Source organism: Talpa europaea (assembly GCF_964194135.1).
Source record: "Talpa europaea genome assembly, chromosome: 13".
NCBI lineage: Eukaryota > Metazoa > Chordata > Mammalia > Eulipotyphla > Talpidae > Talpa > Talpa europaea.
This window is the reverse complement of record NC_140080.1, coordinates 78,043,876-78,061,799: the sequence shown is the minus strand read 5'-3', so window position 1 is coordinate 78,061,799 and position 17,924 is coordinate 78,043,876. Positions and strand designations below refer to the sequence as shown.

General features: G+C 45.2%; 1 protein-coding gene across 2 annotated transcripts in view; it reads right to left on the bottom strand.

Moving 5' to 3' along the window:
* Nucleotides 1-17,924, bottom strand: part of SETBP1 (SET binding protein 1) — a gene marked incomplete at both ends in the record, with an annotated part of 321,915 nt that overhangs the window by 158,573 nt on the left and 145,418 nt on the right. For both annotated transcript variants that reach the window (XM_084252039.1, XM_084252040.1), the window contains one exon: nucleotides 1,227-1,280. In XM_084252039.1, the coding sequence (XP_084108165.1) occupies nucleotides 1,227-1,280 (54 nt within the window). The remainder of the gene's footprint in view (nucleotides 1-1,226; nucleotides 1,281-17,924) is intronic.

The window sequence follows — 17,924 nt, the reverse complement described above, 5'->3', positions numbered from 1 at the left end:
CTCATTGCATCCCTGACAGAAGGGTTAACAAACTGTGATCAAAACATCCCAAAGAGGCCTCCCTGGTGGCGCAAGGGTTAAGACACAACCTATGAAGCTGTCCACAGCTACTACAGCACGAGTTCGATTCCAGGCCAGGCAGGGAGCTTCCCACATGGCACAGCAGACCTCTCCTGACTTGCCCGCTGCTCCCCTCAGCAGTGTATTTCAGTTGATCTGCCTGTTTTGTTCCCCAACTCTGTTTCTGGTGAATCCTCTTACCCCCACACTTCTGCCCTGTACCCCAGTTCTTGTATGCATAAATAAATCTTTAATAAAAAAACAAAACAAAACAAAACATCTCAAACCAGTGTAAGGAATTATTTTTGACTCTCAACAACAGGCCCTTTATTTTGTTCATTCTCTTCCTTGATCCTCTGACTTTCTACTCTGTGCTCTTGCCCCTAACCAATATGTGAGAACTGGGACCACTTCTGATCAGGACTATGGTCCTGAGTTTCCCTAGAAATAAAAAGGGGCTCATAGGTGGTATCCCACACAGAGGGGAAGTATAGTGAGGCACAGTGTGGTCTTGGGTGTGACCCATATTTAAAGAACACATTTCCAAATATATGTAATTTTACTATTAGAAAATTACTTGCTGTATCTCCCCAGAAAGGTATAGCACTGTAAAATTCCATCCTCCCCTTGCCTGCACCCTCTTATGTTTGTCTGTGCCACCTCCAAACAGCATCTAGTCAGAGATAAGTGTGGCCCTTTGCCTAATCAAGATCAGCCAACCTCCAGCTGATTCTGAGATTAATCCAGCTACCAGACTAAGACTTCAAGGCAGCAGTACAAAGACACAGAGTGCTGAATATCTCATCCCCAAAGAGAGAAATACAGGGGGTAACTGTAGCCCCACTCTAGCCTCTACCTCCTGGGTTTAACCTTTTCTGAAGTTGAATGATCTACCACCCAACATCCTGAGCAGCTTGGCCATGTTTATTTTCCACTATAAAATATCAAGAGAGGTGGAGAGGGAAAAAGAGGTGGTTTTGCTCGTGAACAGACAGGAAGAAGGGAGAAGGCAAGCTACCAGGTCATTGTCAAGGGTGGCATTTGGAATAGAGAAGCTGGAAATCCAAGGCGGGGGTTTCTGCCCTGGTGCTAAAGTTGTTTGCTCATGACCAAACTATGGGACATTTCACTCTCCAGAACTTCATAAAAGGATCAGTGAGACTTACCTGTGGCTGAAATCCTTTGAGGTCGCTGACTGCAAGGTCACTGGCTGCGAGGAGCTGAAAAGAACAAAAGGAGTTTTCCTTAGTGATACTTCTCAAAGTTTGCATACAGTATCCCCAGGACAACTGATCAGCAATGGACTTCCCATAGCCGAGATCTGGAGCTAAAGCAGCAGAGCGTTAAAAGGCAAATGTGCAATTCTGGGCTGGGAACATGGACTCAAAGCCTTCTCCGTCTATGTCTACCATATCTCTGACGTCACCCTTTCCTACCTCCTTTCTATGTGCTACTATTTTTCAAAGGGTCCTTTTTTTTTAAAAGATTTATTCATTTATGCATACAAGAGCTGGGGTACAGGTCAGAGATGTGGGGGGTGAGAGGATTCACCAGAGACAGAGCGGGGAACACAACAGGCAGACTGACTGAAATACACTGCTGAGGGGAGCAGCAGGCAAGACGGGAGAGATCTGTTGTGCCATGTGGGTCACCTCCCTGGCCGGGGATGGAACTTGTGCTGCAGAGACTGCAGATTGCTTCATAGGTTGCATCTTAACCCCTTGCGCCACCAGGGAGGCCCCTCAAAGGGTCTTAAATTAGGGACTACGGACCATGAATGGGCTTTAGCAAGTTCACAGACTCCCTGAAATCCAAAACTTCATTTCATGTGAGTCTATATACACATATACTTCCTTAGGGAGATGGTCCCTGGCTTTCTTCCTACTATCAAAGTCAACTGCAATACCACAAATTAAAAACAGTGAAAGGCCCATGTCCTCTAGGAGGGAGTCTCTTCCTGCTCTTCCTCACCATTCTTCTCCTCCTCCTCCATATCCTCTGTCTCCTCCCCCTGTTCTTCTTCCTCCTTTTAAATTAGGCCAATAAGAAGTGAGTCTTTCCTCTTCTCATCTACATGTGACTCAGTTTCCATTTATCATGTGTTGCCTTTGATCTTAATATGCTATTTATTTAGGTGTTCAGAGCTCATGTCTCCAACCATCATGTACAATATGAGAGCATAAAAGTCAGGTTTATACACATTTTCTGTATGTCTGTATTCAATCAATATTAAAGTGTAAAGTTAATAAGGTTTTAAATATTTCTGCATCCTCTCCAGAAAGCACTCCATCAAATTACATGATTCATTAATAAAATAGTCACATACTTTACTATTGCTCAAAAATGCTAGGAAAGTGTGGGATAAAGAGAAAAAAGGACAGATGCTTATTTTGATTCATGGAGTGTGACTGCTAGCTTTGTTAGGCCCGGAGAGCACTTGTGAAAAATAGGAAAGATCTCATGTTTGCTATAACAATATTTTATTTGGTTCAAGAGAGAGCAGGAGTCACGCTGGGCTCCAGTGCCTGAAGCCTTCAGAAAACCTCAACTGGGCTTTTTACCTTCTCTAAAGGACTTTGCCAAAAAAAGATCAGTAACGTAGTGTTAATGCAGGGGTAGGCAGTGGAGAGTGCAAAAGCTGTACTTTTCTCCCACACCCAGTCCTATGAACTGGATTCCCCGGTTGAAGGGTGCCCGGGTAAGGAGACACCATCCTGGTGGAGAGCCAGGAGGGTCAGTCTTATTGTAATCAAACAACTAAGCAACAACACATTGGGTCACTTGATGAGACACTGAAGGACAAACATAATGACATATCTTCAAAGGACCCGAAATTTGGTCAAAAGACAAGACATGTACAGTCAGTGTGGGTAGAGTGCAGTAGAGCATAAATGTCAAACTGTGGCATAAGAATGGTCAGGGTGGGGTTGCTGAAACCATGTGGAGTTTGAACAAACCCTGAAAATGCAAAGGTGTCAGGAGGGGCTCTTCAGGTGGAGCTGTTGCAAGAACAAAGACATGGAAAAGGGATTCACCAGCCCCAGCACCACTCCCTGTGCAATCCAGGGTTGCAGCACACAGTAAGGAGGAAGGGCAGAAATTAAGATATATCGGTAATCCTTGGAGGCAGGTGGTACAGTGGCTGCTGCTTTGTAATTTTTTCTTGTTTAGTCTTCACAAACAACTACCTCATGATATAGAAAGTATCTCCACTTAATTGGAAAATTGAGACTTTTATGGAAGTAAATAATATCTTCTAGGTCATCTAGGTGTATTTGGGATTTAAATCCAAAACTATATTATCCCAACTATATTATCCCAAGCTCATCCTCTTTCTGCTATAACATGATCTTCTGAATTGAAGACATACTGGAAATAACTGGCATGTGGCATAGGAGAGATGAGTGACGATTACTCAAAGGAGCCCTGGGCAGTCCCATAAAATGTATATCCCTATGAGTCACCCCTGACTGACCCTTCCTTCCAGACATTTTTTTATTGAATTGCTAATGACAATCTACTCTTCAGAACCTATCAATACAGCCCAGACCCCTAACTTGAGTTGAGCGCAGATGACAATGGAACTGGGGAGCAGTGCAGAAAGGCTGGGGTGAGTGGTGTACATGAGAGTGATCTTTCAAGGACAAGGTCAGCAACACATGTTAGCTTATAGGGATCAAGTCTCAAATTCTCCAGGCCAAGAGAGTCCTGTGGGCAGGGGCCTTTCTAACCTCTTACAATAGTGTTTGTCTGATAGATAATAGGTATGAGACCAAAATGTCTATTTCCTCTTAGTTCTGAGATGATACAACTTAAAACCAGTTGTAAAGCAATGCATCTTAACAGTTTAACATACATACACACTATTCCCTCACATCACTGGTTGGTTTGAGATTGAGAAATAATGAGGTTCACTTGGAATAGAAATAATGATATTTATGGTTATTATTTGGTTATTACACTTAGTTATTATATTATTGGTTATTATATTACATTTTTGTTGTCATGCTTAATTACATTATATTTTTGGTCTATATTTATTATATTATTTGGTTTTAGGTCAACATCTATATGTTGGTTATTGGTCTTAGGTCAACAAAGCTAGGTTCTATCCCACCATCCTTGGAAACCAAGGACCCTTCCATCCTTGTCTTAAGATGGAGCCAGATGGGGGCAATCTAGTTCGTAATTATTTAAGTTCTGTTTTGTGCTGTTGAATTTTTTTTTCCCATCTGACAAGACCATGTCCAACAGGATCCTGGTTTTGACCTTATGTAGTGAGAAAAGTCTAATCATACAATTGGTCAATAAATACCTGTTCGTCAAAATGACTTAAAAGGAAAGTGGAGAACATGGTTGATGTAGAGGAGAGCACCAGGCATTACTGAGGCTGGACAAAAGAAGCCGGAGAGACAGCTCATGGCATCTCTCAAATTGACAAGAGGAAATGGCACTTAGCATCTAGAGCATTTCCTGCATGAAGTAGACACTCAAATATTTGAATGAATTAATCAACCTGACAATGGGAACAAGCTCTTTGCTATCATAACATCTACCCGCTGTAGATGTTATGAGAGAACGGAGGCTTATACTTCACTGGAGGAGCCGAAGGTTAAAAGGAAGGAATGAGAAGATGAAGGTGAAAAGAGGCTGAACCATGAATGAACCCACCACCAGAAAGAGAGAGGAGTCGCCCCTTCCTGTGGATGAAAAAAATAAAATGCTCCATGGGCACATAGAGTTCGGACTTGTTAGTTTATCTGCTGGTGGGTGGAAGGTGGCAGGAGGTAGAATTGGGGATGATAAGCAAGGAACTTCTGAAAGTTCTGAATTTCTTTTCACGGAGATTCTGAACTATTTCAATCACAATCAAGAATGCACTGGAGGTGTTACCTGACCTGGAAAACAACTAAAAGTAAGGCCTAATAACAACTAATAATAAGGCCCGCCTTAACAACTAATAATAAGGCCCGCCTCAATAGTTTCTGAAGATACAGGGTGCAAAGTTTGTATTTCCTCGCCCTCTAGCAGAAACCCCGGCCTCCTGCCTCCTGGGTTCTAACCACACTTTAACCAAATGCATGAGCTCTTGGGCAAAACCCAGACCTTGCTCCCTGAATACTCCCCTTCCCAAAGCTGGTGGCTAGGCACCTATACATCTTGAACCCCTGAAGGAGAAAGGGCCAGCTGTCTGCGCTCCGTTGTGTGCTGAGCTGTGGACTAGAAATATAGGGCAGGAAGTCCTTCTGTATCTCAAAATTGTATGCTGTCTGGATCTGTACCCCCAAATAAGGTTTCCCATCTTGCAGAGTGTCAGGACCTGAAGAAGACAGTGGAAGGTCCTTGGGCTACGAGGAAACCACGGTATCCCCAGCAGGCTCAGGAGCCACCTCTATTGAGGGGCAGAAGCCAGGGAAAGTGGTATAGACAGAGCAGCCCACTGTGCCCACCTCTCCCTCCCTTCAACCAGCGTGGCTCTGCTTTGCTCTCTTTTATGTACCCAGTTCTATTTGGAAAGGAATGTTCTGCCACTGAAACAAATTTTACAAGTCTAGAATAAGTCCTTATTTGCAGAAGTTGATCAGTGACTTCTTCAAGGTGACATTGTCAGCTGACAACAGGCCTAGGTGGGTCCCTCCACCCCTGCTCTCTTCAGAAACCTCCCCTAGTGACCATATGGGCCCAGGCCAACCCTAACGCCCAGAAACAAAAAGCATCTGATCTCTGTCCCTCAGGTGAGATGGATGTGCTCAGAATTCAGGGGAAACTGAGAATGGGCAAGAAGTGGGTAACCATGGCCTTCTACAAAGCTGTTTCCCCAAGACACCAGTGCTGACCCTCTCCAAACAACCTCACCTCCTCAGCTCTATCCTCATTCTGTCCCACTGGAAAAGCTTTCACTGCCCAGGGCGGGCTAGCTGTGTGGGGAGGGATCCTCGACAGGGAGGAAAATGAAATCTGCCGGGGTGGCTCTGGGGACTTCAATCAGGCAAAGTTAATGAAAAGGATCCTGCCTTCTCCCAGGATGGCTAAATGTCTGCACTGCTCCCAGGGAGAGGGCTGAGCATGTGGGGGAGAAGGGCAGACAGAATTACATTTAAAAGGCAAAGGAAGGAGAAAATTCTTTCATCTCCCTGGTGGAGCCGGGCAGTGTTCCTAGGCCCTGTCTCAGACCATTCTCATTCCTGACACGTCTTTGCTGCTCTCTGGAACAGTCCACATTCAAAATATTAGGATGATGACCCTACTTTCCATTTTTGAGGAACTGCAGTTTCTCTCTTGGCACAAGTTCTTTTTTTTTTTTCCCCTCTTTTCTCTGAGCCTGAGGGGCAAATTAGGCAGCAGGGAGAATAGGACGGGGGACATTGGAGCTGTGGGGTAGGTTATGGGTGAAAGGAGACATACCTGCACCTTCCCAGACACAGGCATTCTGCCCTCTGAATGGGACCCCTACTTATGCCTCTCTCACAAAGGTCACCCCAGTGCAGCTGTGGCCAGCATCCCCTGAGACACTCATGGACTCAGGGCCACCCTCCAACAGCTTTCCTCCTACCTGCTAACTTCTACAACATCCAAAGCATCCCCCATAGGCGGGGAGGGGGGGGGCTCATTTTTTTCCCTCTGTCCTGTTGTCCCAGAATCAGCATGTCCCCTCTGCCAGCCCCTTAACACACACCATATCTGGAAGGATGGGACCTGACATTGTATCCTGCTAATTCCTCAGGCTGACCCAGGACATGTGTCTGGGAAGAGGGTCACTGACACAAAGGATTTGGGGTGTGGGTCACACTGACCATCTGGCCAGAAGGATCTCAGCCTCACAGGCCTGCAGCTGTGCACACTCAAGCCTGGCTGCCCGGGATCCTCTAGGTGATTTGTTCTTCCCGGATCTTGCTTCTCTTCTGGGCCAGAAAAAGGAGTGATGGCACGTGGGTGGGTGGAGAGACAGAAGCATGCATAGGTAGGTAGGCAGCTAGGTAAAGCAAAGATGACCACTTTTCAAATTGCCCTGAAAGACCCCCAACCTTTCATTAAGCAGGCTTGCTATTTCCCCTCCTGTCTTTTCGATCTATTTTCCTTTTCCTTTTCTGTTTTGTAGGAAATGGATCTTTTTCTCCCTCTTGATTTTGGAAGCATCACTAGCTTCCTACTTTGGCCTAGAGAATGGAACCTGAACCTCCTTCCTCGCAGCCCCTCAACCCCCAGAATAGTTCGGGCAGCCTGTGTGGAAGGCAACATCCTGACAAGCTGAATAACAATGATGATCATAATTTAGGCTGAGGCTGTCAGAATTAGCTATTCCTACTCTCTACCTTGGCCAAAAGGAGGCAGAGGTGCACCAAGGTGAAGTGACCTTTCAATGGAAAACCAGGAACAACAAATCCAAGCATGAATAGGGAACCCAAAGAATTTGTAGGTACTCCGAGACTTGGGGACTGGGCGGTTCTGATAGAGGAGGGAAGACTTGCAAAGTAAGTCAGAAGTTGGGGCAGAGACCAGAGAAGGAGGTTCAGGAAGATTTCCACCAAGTAACAGGTTCCAGAACCACCAACCATGAGGAGCCCCCAACTCCCCTAGGGCCACACGGAGAAAGGTGCAATTAGAAGGGGGAGGGTCCAAATGGAACCAAAAGGCTACTCCTCACAGAGGTCATATTGGTACATTCTATACAAAAGTACAGTAGACTCGGGCTAGAAAAGGTGTGTCCTAGCTCTGGTTCTGCCCCTGTTCACTATGGGGTCTGATAGGGGCTCATTTTACCTATGCAGGTCTTATTTCATCACCTGTAAAGTGAATTCTATGTTGCCACTTCTAGCACCCCAAAGTGTCCCTCTCACCTCAAGGATGGAAAAAAAAAAGATCCTGATTTCCTCTTCTTTCCCACAAATTCTTACCTCAAACACACCTCGAAGAGGTGGTCCACACTGTCTGGAAGAATTCCTAATCAGGAGGATGGGGTGTGGGGTGGAGGTTGGGACAGCGGGGAGGTCCTTCACTGTATCTTCACTAGAGGTGTGCAAACAGGCAATGAGACAGATGCCACTCAGACCATCGAGATCATCATCACCCAAGTAGGGCTGCAGTCACAGCTAAAGGTAAACAGCTTAGAATTCCAACGGCATTAGTTCCAACCTCCAAGGCAATGGAGATAAGCAGCTGGCTCCCCACCAGCCTAGGAAGCAAGTCATACACTTGAAGCCTGCACCCTCACTGCACTGAGTGTTCTTTTGCTAAATCCCCTCACCCTCCTGGAATCTTAAAGGTTAAATCTGAAACCACTGACACCTCTAGTCTTAGTTCGGGCTCCCTTCCCAAAGAGCAATAAGGATGACTAATAATAACTGAATATAACTCCAAGCAAGCCTGGTCTTGATTGTTTATAATTTTTTCTTTTATTATTTTTTAAATGATGGGGTTCTAATATTTATAGGTGAGATCAGTAATAAATTCCCCTAGATATGCAGCCAAAAGAGCTTTTACATTTTTTTCTTTTTTAACGATTCTCTGTGTAGCCTTGCACAGTCTAACCCACGTTCTTACAGTGGTGTGTATATTTGGTTGCTATCCAAGTCACAGCTGTTTCAACTTCTGGGTGGGAATGTCTTTAATTCCTGTTCTTGCAGATCTGAGCTGTAACTACTGAGACCTAATGAAAGAAGAGGCCTCTGGACGCCCTAATCTAGAACTCACCAAAACAATGAGTCTTTTTTTTTTATGTTATTTGAACCCGATGAACCCACAGAAGCTTTCTCTGCCCTTTTGCACTCCCAGTAGAATTCTCTTAAAATACATTGTTCTTAAATCAAAATAAAACAAAAAACTTTGACTTCTTGGATGGCATCTTGTGCGGTGTTGTTGGGAAGCTTACCAAGGTAAATCTGGTAGATTCTGGGGGTAGGGGTGTTCATATCCCCATTTATTAAGTGTTTTGGTAAAAGGATTAAGTTGTTTTCGGAAATTCCACATCTAGCGGGTAATCAGATGCCACTGGAGCCTGGCATACTCATACTTTTTCACGATGTCATAATACGACTCTCTGAGCCCTCTACCATTTTTGGAATATGCATTGTTAGAGGTTCCATCAGGTCCTCTCTGATCCTTCTGACACTTCAAAATGAACTCTGCCTAGGAGAACATAAAACAATGGTTGTCAGACTGTGCCCTAAGGGAGCACTGCACTCCAGCAAAGGGGCTTGGCCACAGTGAGGCAGGTGAGAGGAGCAGAGGTGGGAATTCTAGCCCCCATCCCACTTTATCCAGAATGGCACAACTTTTATTAGTATTTTATATTAGAATCTCATGTTAAGACCCATTTGATTTAAATCTTTATAAAAAAAGAAATTTTGAAAACTCGTATCTTAAGTGAGAAGACGCCTTCCATAGGTGAGCAAGGCATCTGCAGTGCTAACAGAATATATCTCGAGAACAAGAATTAGCAGGCTCACCTCTTTAAAGATGCTAAAATGGTAGCCTTTCAATTGGAGCAGAAGAAATGCATGCCCAGACCTTTACTACTATCTGGGAGTTCCTCATTGGGAAAATGCTTTCTCTTCCTTTGTTTACACTTTCTGCAGATGGTGATGTCTGTTTGCTCTCTTCATCTGAAGTTTAGCAAGCTACATGCTTAAGAAAGCATAACTAATTCACCAGGAAAGGAAAGAGCTAAAGATATGTTGCTTCTCAGGAGCACAATCTCGATTATAGGTCCTTCCCTTCGAATAAAATTAAGAAATCACATTGCAAGCATCTGTAGGCTGTTTCCCAAAGTCCGTAAAAGGCCGATAAATGAGGTTCCCCTCGTTGAACATATGCCAAGCAAAGCTGGATGCTGAGGAGGGGGCGAATCCGCTCTCATCTCCCTCTTCTCATCATTCACTGAATTTCTGCTTAGAACTGACCAGATGATCTGTTCACTTGGCTCCAAGAAGAGGACTAAAGCTTTCTAATGCATCCCCTTGGCGAATCCCAGGAAATTGATTTACACCCCTAGGCTCACTTAGTGACAGAGAATGGAAAAGTCAGAAGGTGCTTGCTTCAGAGAGTATCTGAGCGCTGGAGTCAAAAGCTCTGCTCCTTGGCTCAGTGTAGCCAATTTGGCTGAGAATCTGAGTCCCTCGGGCCAAATCCAGAGCAATTAATCACAATTACAGGTGAATATCTAAGTGGGATAAAGTCAAGCTGGACCCAGCAATCGTTGAACCTTGTAGCTGCAGGTAGCCACAGCTTTTATAAGCCTCAGGTAAAATAGAAGAGTCTCCTCCAAAAAGCCTACCCTGAACTCCTGACAATTATAATATGAAAAATAATTGATTTTTCAGACTCTACTTTTGCCTGTTTTTGTACAGAGAGATGATTTGATACTATTAACCCACTGAATGTTCAGACTATCAAAGCAGGATAATACTTTCTTCACCTGTTTATAGTTGAACAAACTGAGGTTCATAAATTGGTTAAATTATTCCAGTGCAGAAGTAGAATTTGAACCAGTCTAGTCCTCTCTAAGGCATCTATGACCCCTGCAGGAATACTTAAATGAACTAGTGTTTTCTCCCTTCCTACTCTGCCAGAGAGCCAGTCCTGGCACCAAGGACATTGAAATCACTGCCAACTGTGCCCCCAGGTGACCTGTCATGCAGGTTGGAGTCCAGCCTCCCACCAGTCCCACACAACCTCAGTGTGGGCAGCTAAGGTAACATCCTACTCTCTCGATCTTCCATTCACATTTCTTTGAACTCAAATTGACTTTTCACATAAGAGCCTGGTCCCTGAATCCCAGCTGGCCAAGGAATATGCACCATGCATGGCTACAAACATTGTCAATTAGCATGTGTGTCTTTTCTCCCTCTGCCTTCCTTTCTCTGTCCTAGCTCCTCTCTCCCTCCTTCCCTCCCCCCCCTCTCCTTCGCTCCCTCCCTGCCTGCCTTTCTTCCTTCCAGCCAATGAGTTAGTGCCAAGTTCCAGGCACCATCAAAGATGTTGAAAATCCCCACAAACTATGAAATGCTTCCCAGGAATCAGCTCAGATCATTAAATCAAGAGCCATACAAGGCCTTATAATGGTTACACCCATTTCACAAATGAGAAATCAGAAACACAGCAATGTTAAATTACTTATTCAATGTCACAGGGTAGTGATAGGCAGATCCAGAGACCACACTCAATTCTACTTGTAACCAAAGCCTGCCTCCATTCTTAACCACTCCATCTGTGTGGTATTGCCTGTGATGTGAACGCTGTCAGTGATAGCCTGACCCCAGTTAGGCAGGATCTCTGTCTTTCAGGGACACAAGCAAACTACAATGAGGCAGGGGTATCTACAAAAAGGATAACCAATAGTGCAAAGGGGATAAGTTGCATCATAAGGAAGAGTAATATTATGATCATTTAAGTGAGCACTTTGAATAATACAGAGAATGGGAAATCCCAAATGAGTGCTCTCTGTTATTATAAGTGTGAAACATGTTATTATGTCATCTTGGAATCCAACACACAATGAGAACTAGAACAACGGGTAAGGACAGGTTTGTACCTGACAGAATGAAGGAGCTGGACAGTAGGAGGGAGTCTTTGGGGAAGACCGTCAACTCCATCAAAGAGAAGTGAAACTCTAGACCTGACTCTCATTTGCAAGAAACATCCATCGCAAAACTTATAATCTGAAAGATAGTCATTGTTTGCCAAATACCTGTGTTTACAGTTTTCATCAGAAAGATTACTATTCTTAAAGAAATAGCCTGGTTATTTGCTTATTTTATTAACTAAGTGGAACTTGCCTGCTTATATTCTTTACTCTTGGTTGAAATGATAATCTCATTGAACTGCTCTTTGGAAACTATTTGTAGAACCAAGGAGCAAATCTTTTTCAGAAAGGCCCTGCTCTTTCCAGTCAGTCACCAGCGGTTGTCAGGTCTGATGAATTACCTGATCCAGTCACTTCCCAGGACTGGAATAGCTTGAGGATGGAGACATCTGTTTCCAAAATGGTACTTCACCATTGAAGATATTCTACAGGGTTTGCCACAACTTCTAATGATGTTCCCGAGAATATTAAGCAAACACACAGCCTCAGAAAACAAGACTAGATTCTCTAGGATGACCACTCAGAAGGAGGCCTGTCTTCTTGGAATATATACATCCTAGTACTTTGTTATAAATCTGTCCTTTTCTATGTCACACTGGACTTCTGGAAACACCTGGCTCACTGACAACTCTTCTTGGCTAGGGTGTGTATGTGTTCGTACCGCATGCTGTCCTGCCTTGACTACAGTTTGCTAAAAATGGTCTCCTGTCATTTCACTCTCTACAAGAAGATCATCTTTCAGAGAGATCTAGAAGTGGAGGTTTCCTTCTTATCAAAACTGCTCAGTCAGATGGTGATTCTATCTCCCTGGACTGCATCCCAAATAAGAGCTCTGCTAATTGTTCTCCCTGAAATCACATGTGTTCCTGACTCAGAGTTCACCCATTTTTGGACAAACCTGCCCAGAATTTCTGGCTGGCTCCGTTGGGGAATGTCTCTCTATACATTGCCCACTGAGACTGAGCGAAATGAATGTTACACACAGATGCTACATCAGCAGGACTGAAAGTAGCTGCTAACTCAGACTGAGACCCTATTAGTGATCACATGCCCAAACCCTTTATTTATAGCATAAATGAAGGGCCCGCCGCAGGGACTGGCGATGCTCCCTTTTGCAGCCACATTTGGCAATTCACTGGTAGTGCGACCTTGGAGGAGTCACAGCCCTGCCTGGCCCTTAGTATTTCCCACCTCTGACATGAGGAACTCTGAAAGATCACCGTGATCAGGGCCTGTGAATCTGGGAAAGGCAAAAGGGGGCCTGCACTCAGCCCAGCCATTTTCAGCCTTCGCACAAAGTGCCTACTGCTGAAGGTACTTGGGAGGGGGGTGAGATACCACAGCAAAAACAATGGTGTAGTCAGACAGGAAGGGGGGAAGGGCGTTGAGCACAACTGAGAAGTTGGTAAATCCTAAGTGTTTCTTTAGGAGGATCCACGTCCTTCACCCCTCATCCCTCATTGGCCTTTCAGAGAATAAGAGAGCAGGGCTCGCTGTCCACCACCTTTCCTAGTTTTAGGGAAGTATCTACTGTCAATTAATTAAACTATAATCACTGTGCAACTGTTTTCAAGACAGCTATTTGCTGAACCTCAATTCTAACTAGGCAAAAAAAAAAAAAAAGATACCTATGTCTTTTGATATAAAGAGATTCCAGGTCTGTAAGGTATTGTAGCGAAGAATAAAGGTGAGAGAGGTTCATGATTTGGAGGGCAGAGGACCCATTTCTTCAAGGGGAACTATCTAAAACCTGCCTGATTCTGGGAGAGGAGAGAGACCAGAAGGAAGGTCATCACCCTAGCTCTAGGGGGCCGCTTTCCTGCACCATCAGTAAATGAAAGATGTGTCAAAAGCAGTGGCCCTGGCTCTCCATTCACCTAAGGCTTCCCTCGACCTCCTGGGATATTAACAAGCATCATACTTCTGAGACACATAAGCACATTTCCACATAAAATTCAAGAAAATTTGACAATAAGCTGGTCTTTTAATAATTTACCCTCTCTAATCAAATGGATACAAAAGGGCAGTGTTCTTCATGGTCAACTCACAAGAAATGTTGCCCTATTTTGAGGTCCATAAAGATGTTTTTATTATAACAAGAATGTGAGGTATGAAACTGCTTAAAAAAAAAAAAATTTACTGCCTAGACCCAAAATGTTTCAAAAGACAATCTCACATATTCATCCCAATAACAATGGAAACCAGGAAGAGGCGGGAACTGTGCTGCATGCTTGACATATGGAGGAAATGAGGCAAAAAATCGGTCAGGGACAAGCCTGGGGACATGCTCTTGGCTTTACAAGTCTTAGCGTGGAAAGGATCTTGGGAGTTATTATCCCAAGCAGCCTCCCTCCAAAGTAGGAATCCCCTTCTCCAAGTCCTCTGACAGATGCACACACCGCTTGAACTTGTCTTAGGAAGTGGTACTTGCTAATTTAATGCCAAAAACAACCGGCTTTCATACGTTCCACCTTTATTCGGTTGATCTACGTCTTACTGAAATCGTCCTCTAGTTCTGAGGAACAGGAATCAACAGCTTTTTTTATTCTGTCAGGAGTTTCCTGTTAAGAAGGGAATGTGAACCCCATTTTACAGATGAGGAAACAGATAAAGCAACCCACTAGAAACTTCTCTTCTGAAGTGACAGCCAGATACCAAAGCCAGGGGATTTCACACTCACGCTCCCCTCCCTCCCTGTGTGCCCACGTGCACACACTACAACTGGCTCAGTCCTGCCTCTGGCCAGCCTGATGTTCTGGCAACATGCATTGTATCACACAGTCCCAGGTGGAATATCCCAAGTGCTTTCAACTCCTCCTCCCTGGATATGGTTCCCAGAGTCATCACTTCCAGCTTAAAACATGTCTCAGACGTGAGCACGCTGGGCCAGTGGGAAGAGTAATTGCTACTAACCAGTCTTGTGATGGCAAATCTAACCAATGATTCCCTGGGGTGGGGGAGAAAGAAGGAGTGGAGAAAGTCCCAAGGAAGGCTTTTGCCAACTTCCATAAAGTGCATGTTCCTAGTTTTAAGCTACCAGCCAGAAGACTGACTGCAGAGTCGGGAGCAGAGGTGCCCAGCTGACTGGGAGTCTCTGTTTGCATCTCTGCTGTGCTCATGAGCCCATCTGCTTAAACCCACTGACAACTGACCTGGAACCCAGGCCTAGAGATTTGTAGCAAATCAGACATCTCAACAAGCTGAAAATTGAACATGTCCTCTGTGCAAATCTGGGTGTGAAATAAGCCAGACTTCTGAGTTACAGTAAATGTGAAGGATACAGTCACTCAATACACTTACCCAGGGATGTTGCTTTTTCTAGGAACTGGAGATCTAGTAGTAAAAAGCCAATGCCCCTGCTCTCAGTCACACAGACAATGAAGTAAAAAACAACAATAATGATATAACCTGCCAATCATAGCAAAATATTAAAAAAAGCAGAAGAAAGGGACAATGATTGGGGATGCATTTTTAAATAAGAAGGTGGGAAAAGACTTCTCTAGCAAGGAAATATTTGGGTAGAGACCTGCTGTATTTGCAGATCAGAACAGCCCCTACAATCAAATGTGATGAGAATGGTAGACTGAGGTTAGGACTCCAGAACTGGAATAGAAATCCTGCCATTACCTAGTGCTATGACCTTGTTCTAGTCACTATCACCCTAAAGCTCCATCATGCAGTGGGAACAGATGAGGCAAAACATGCCTGATATTAACACAAGCTTGATGGTCCACCAGCTTCAAGTGAAGCTACTCACTCTTCCTGGCGGTATAACCTCAAGTCTCCATTTTCTACCCACAAAAGATGGGCAACGGGAGATGTGTGGATGATGAAAATGCATGCTTGTAAGGAATCTAAGAAGTTAGTGCTTCATAAATATGAGGTGCTTCCCTCTTCTTTAGACCTTGCAGGTGTGTAGTGAGATTGGGATCACTTCAATGGGATGGGGGTGTGCTATACCAGACCAACAAATGGGATGCTTGGTATTAAATGTTGCACGCCCTCCTCTTCCATGTCTTTCTGAAATCCATTGACATGAGAGAGTTAAAGGGCAATGAGGAGTGGCTATGACCATGCCTCTACTGTGGCTGGTTTAACTGGCTACCTCAGTATCAGGTTGGTAACTTGCCTTGCTGGGCTTGGGGCAAAGGTAGGTAGGAGGTGGTTGCACATGTTGGCTCTTCTGAGGAAGCTTTTATTAGAAATGGGTTTCCCCATGGCTCTTTCAGACTCTTTTGGCCAAACATTAAATGCCCCACAGTCAAATTTATTAGTGCATCCAATAGCCCCGAGAACTCTTGGCTTTGTTTCCAAATCCCTCTTATCTTCCTTTCCCTCCCTGGAGCCTTGCAGTTTAGCCAAGGCAGCTGCTCATATCCCACCAACCCCAGAGTGGTTCAATCTGTATACAAAAATAGACACACAGGCGGTCACTGCTTTCATGAGGCCAGCACCAGAAAGCAGATATATCGCGGGGCATTCTTCAGTGAGGGAAGGGACGCTGGTAGATGATTACAGGGAGAAATGACAGCGCTTGGGCTGGTCCTCAATGATCCAAAACAGGAACACAAAGGCACTCGGGACGAGCCTTTATACCTGCCTGAATTCCAGCTTCCTTATTTCTGAAAGTAGATCCAAAAATTCCTGGCTAGTTCACAGGATTTGGGAGAAAATAAAACGGTATGGTGGGTCATGAATGTCTTTCAGATCTGTCATAAAAATGAACACTATCACTAACTGAGGAATATAGTGTTTTTTCTACCTCTGATAGAACAAATGATCATATGGGGCATGGTTAGGCGAGTGGGGAGTCCCTGGAACTGCTCCTGAGTTGAACTTAGGTTTCATCTCAGGGGGGCAGTGGCTGTTTAACCCTTAGCTCCACACCTGGCCTCCTGCATTTCCTGCAGCTATGGTGAAAAGCAAGGCAGAACAGCTGGCAAAGGGTGAGCATGCATGGGGCCCTGAGGGAGCTCTCCAATGAGGCTGAAAGGGCACCTCTGAGCTAACTGTGTGCAGGGCCTATTGGAGTTGCCTCACTTTCCCCTGCATCTCCGAGCAGTGTCCCTTGCTCAGAGGTGTTCCTGAAGGAGGTGGGTGGGGGCTGGGCAGAGATGATGGCTGCAGCCTCCAAGCCTGTGCCTGTGCATCTCATTATTGAGCGGTTCTGAATCAAAGTAGCCCTGTGCAGCTGCTGTCCCGTTTAATCCATTCGTAATCAAAAGTGATTAGCATGGATGCCTTGGTGCTGAGGTTATTGTGTGTAGGATCAAAGCCATGGCTCCTGCCCGCTTCCCAGAGTCGCTTGCACCTGGGAGGGCGGGAAGGCCATGAGCCTGGGGCATGGGGCATAGCCCCTGGCAGTGTGAAGAGTGTGGCTTCCTACGCAGAACCCAGAGCAGTCAGTGCAGGCGCCCCTGCATGATCTCGGCAACCTTAGAGAAGTCTCTGCAGGAGGCTCCTGTGGAAACCCCACAGCCCAGGTGTCCCCAGCCTATTGACTTGAGTGTGCAGGGGAAGCCAGAGGTGGACTGAGGGCAAGCAGGGCTCACTTGACGTTAGATTCATGAAGAGTTCTGAAACTCCCTCATTTTATACACGAGGGCATCTAGGCCCATAAAAAGGAAGCATGTTCTATGCCTGGCTAGCACATGTGTGCAGAAGGAAGGAAGAGAATAAAAAAGAAGAAAGAGGCCAGAAGAGAAAATGAGATAAAGGGAATTGCACTCAAGTGATACCTCGCTGGTAAGGAGACAAAGCAAGTTGATGCAGAGAGAAGAAAAACTACAAAAGCAAGAAAACAGCAAAGCTAGAAGAGGTAAGGAGACAAGATGCTCTGGGCCTTCAATAGCTTATCCATTCCTTCCCTCACACCAGCTCCAGTAACATCTGAGCCACATCTCTCTATAAACAGCAAAATCCCCACCCAGACCTTTCTCTGTTTCCAAGTTCGCCTGAGTAAGTCTGACACTCTACTTCTCTCTGGCACTTCAGGTGATGGGCATCACTGAGAGCCAAATGAAGACTCTTTTGGGCAGCCTTCCTTGTCCTCCCTTCTCTGGACTGTCCTATACGTGCCACACAGCTGCCACTGAGAACCCACTGTCATTCCGACTGCTCCTGGGTCAGCAGTTCCTCCGGCTATCAGGAGATGAATGAACGGGCCCTGCTCCACCAATTAGACCGAAGTCCAATGGCAGCTGCTGTGTGGCTCAGGACAGTGCCGCTCTGGGGCTGGACAGATCCTGGGTCTTTGACAGAAGGCTGGGAGCTCCTTGAGGGC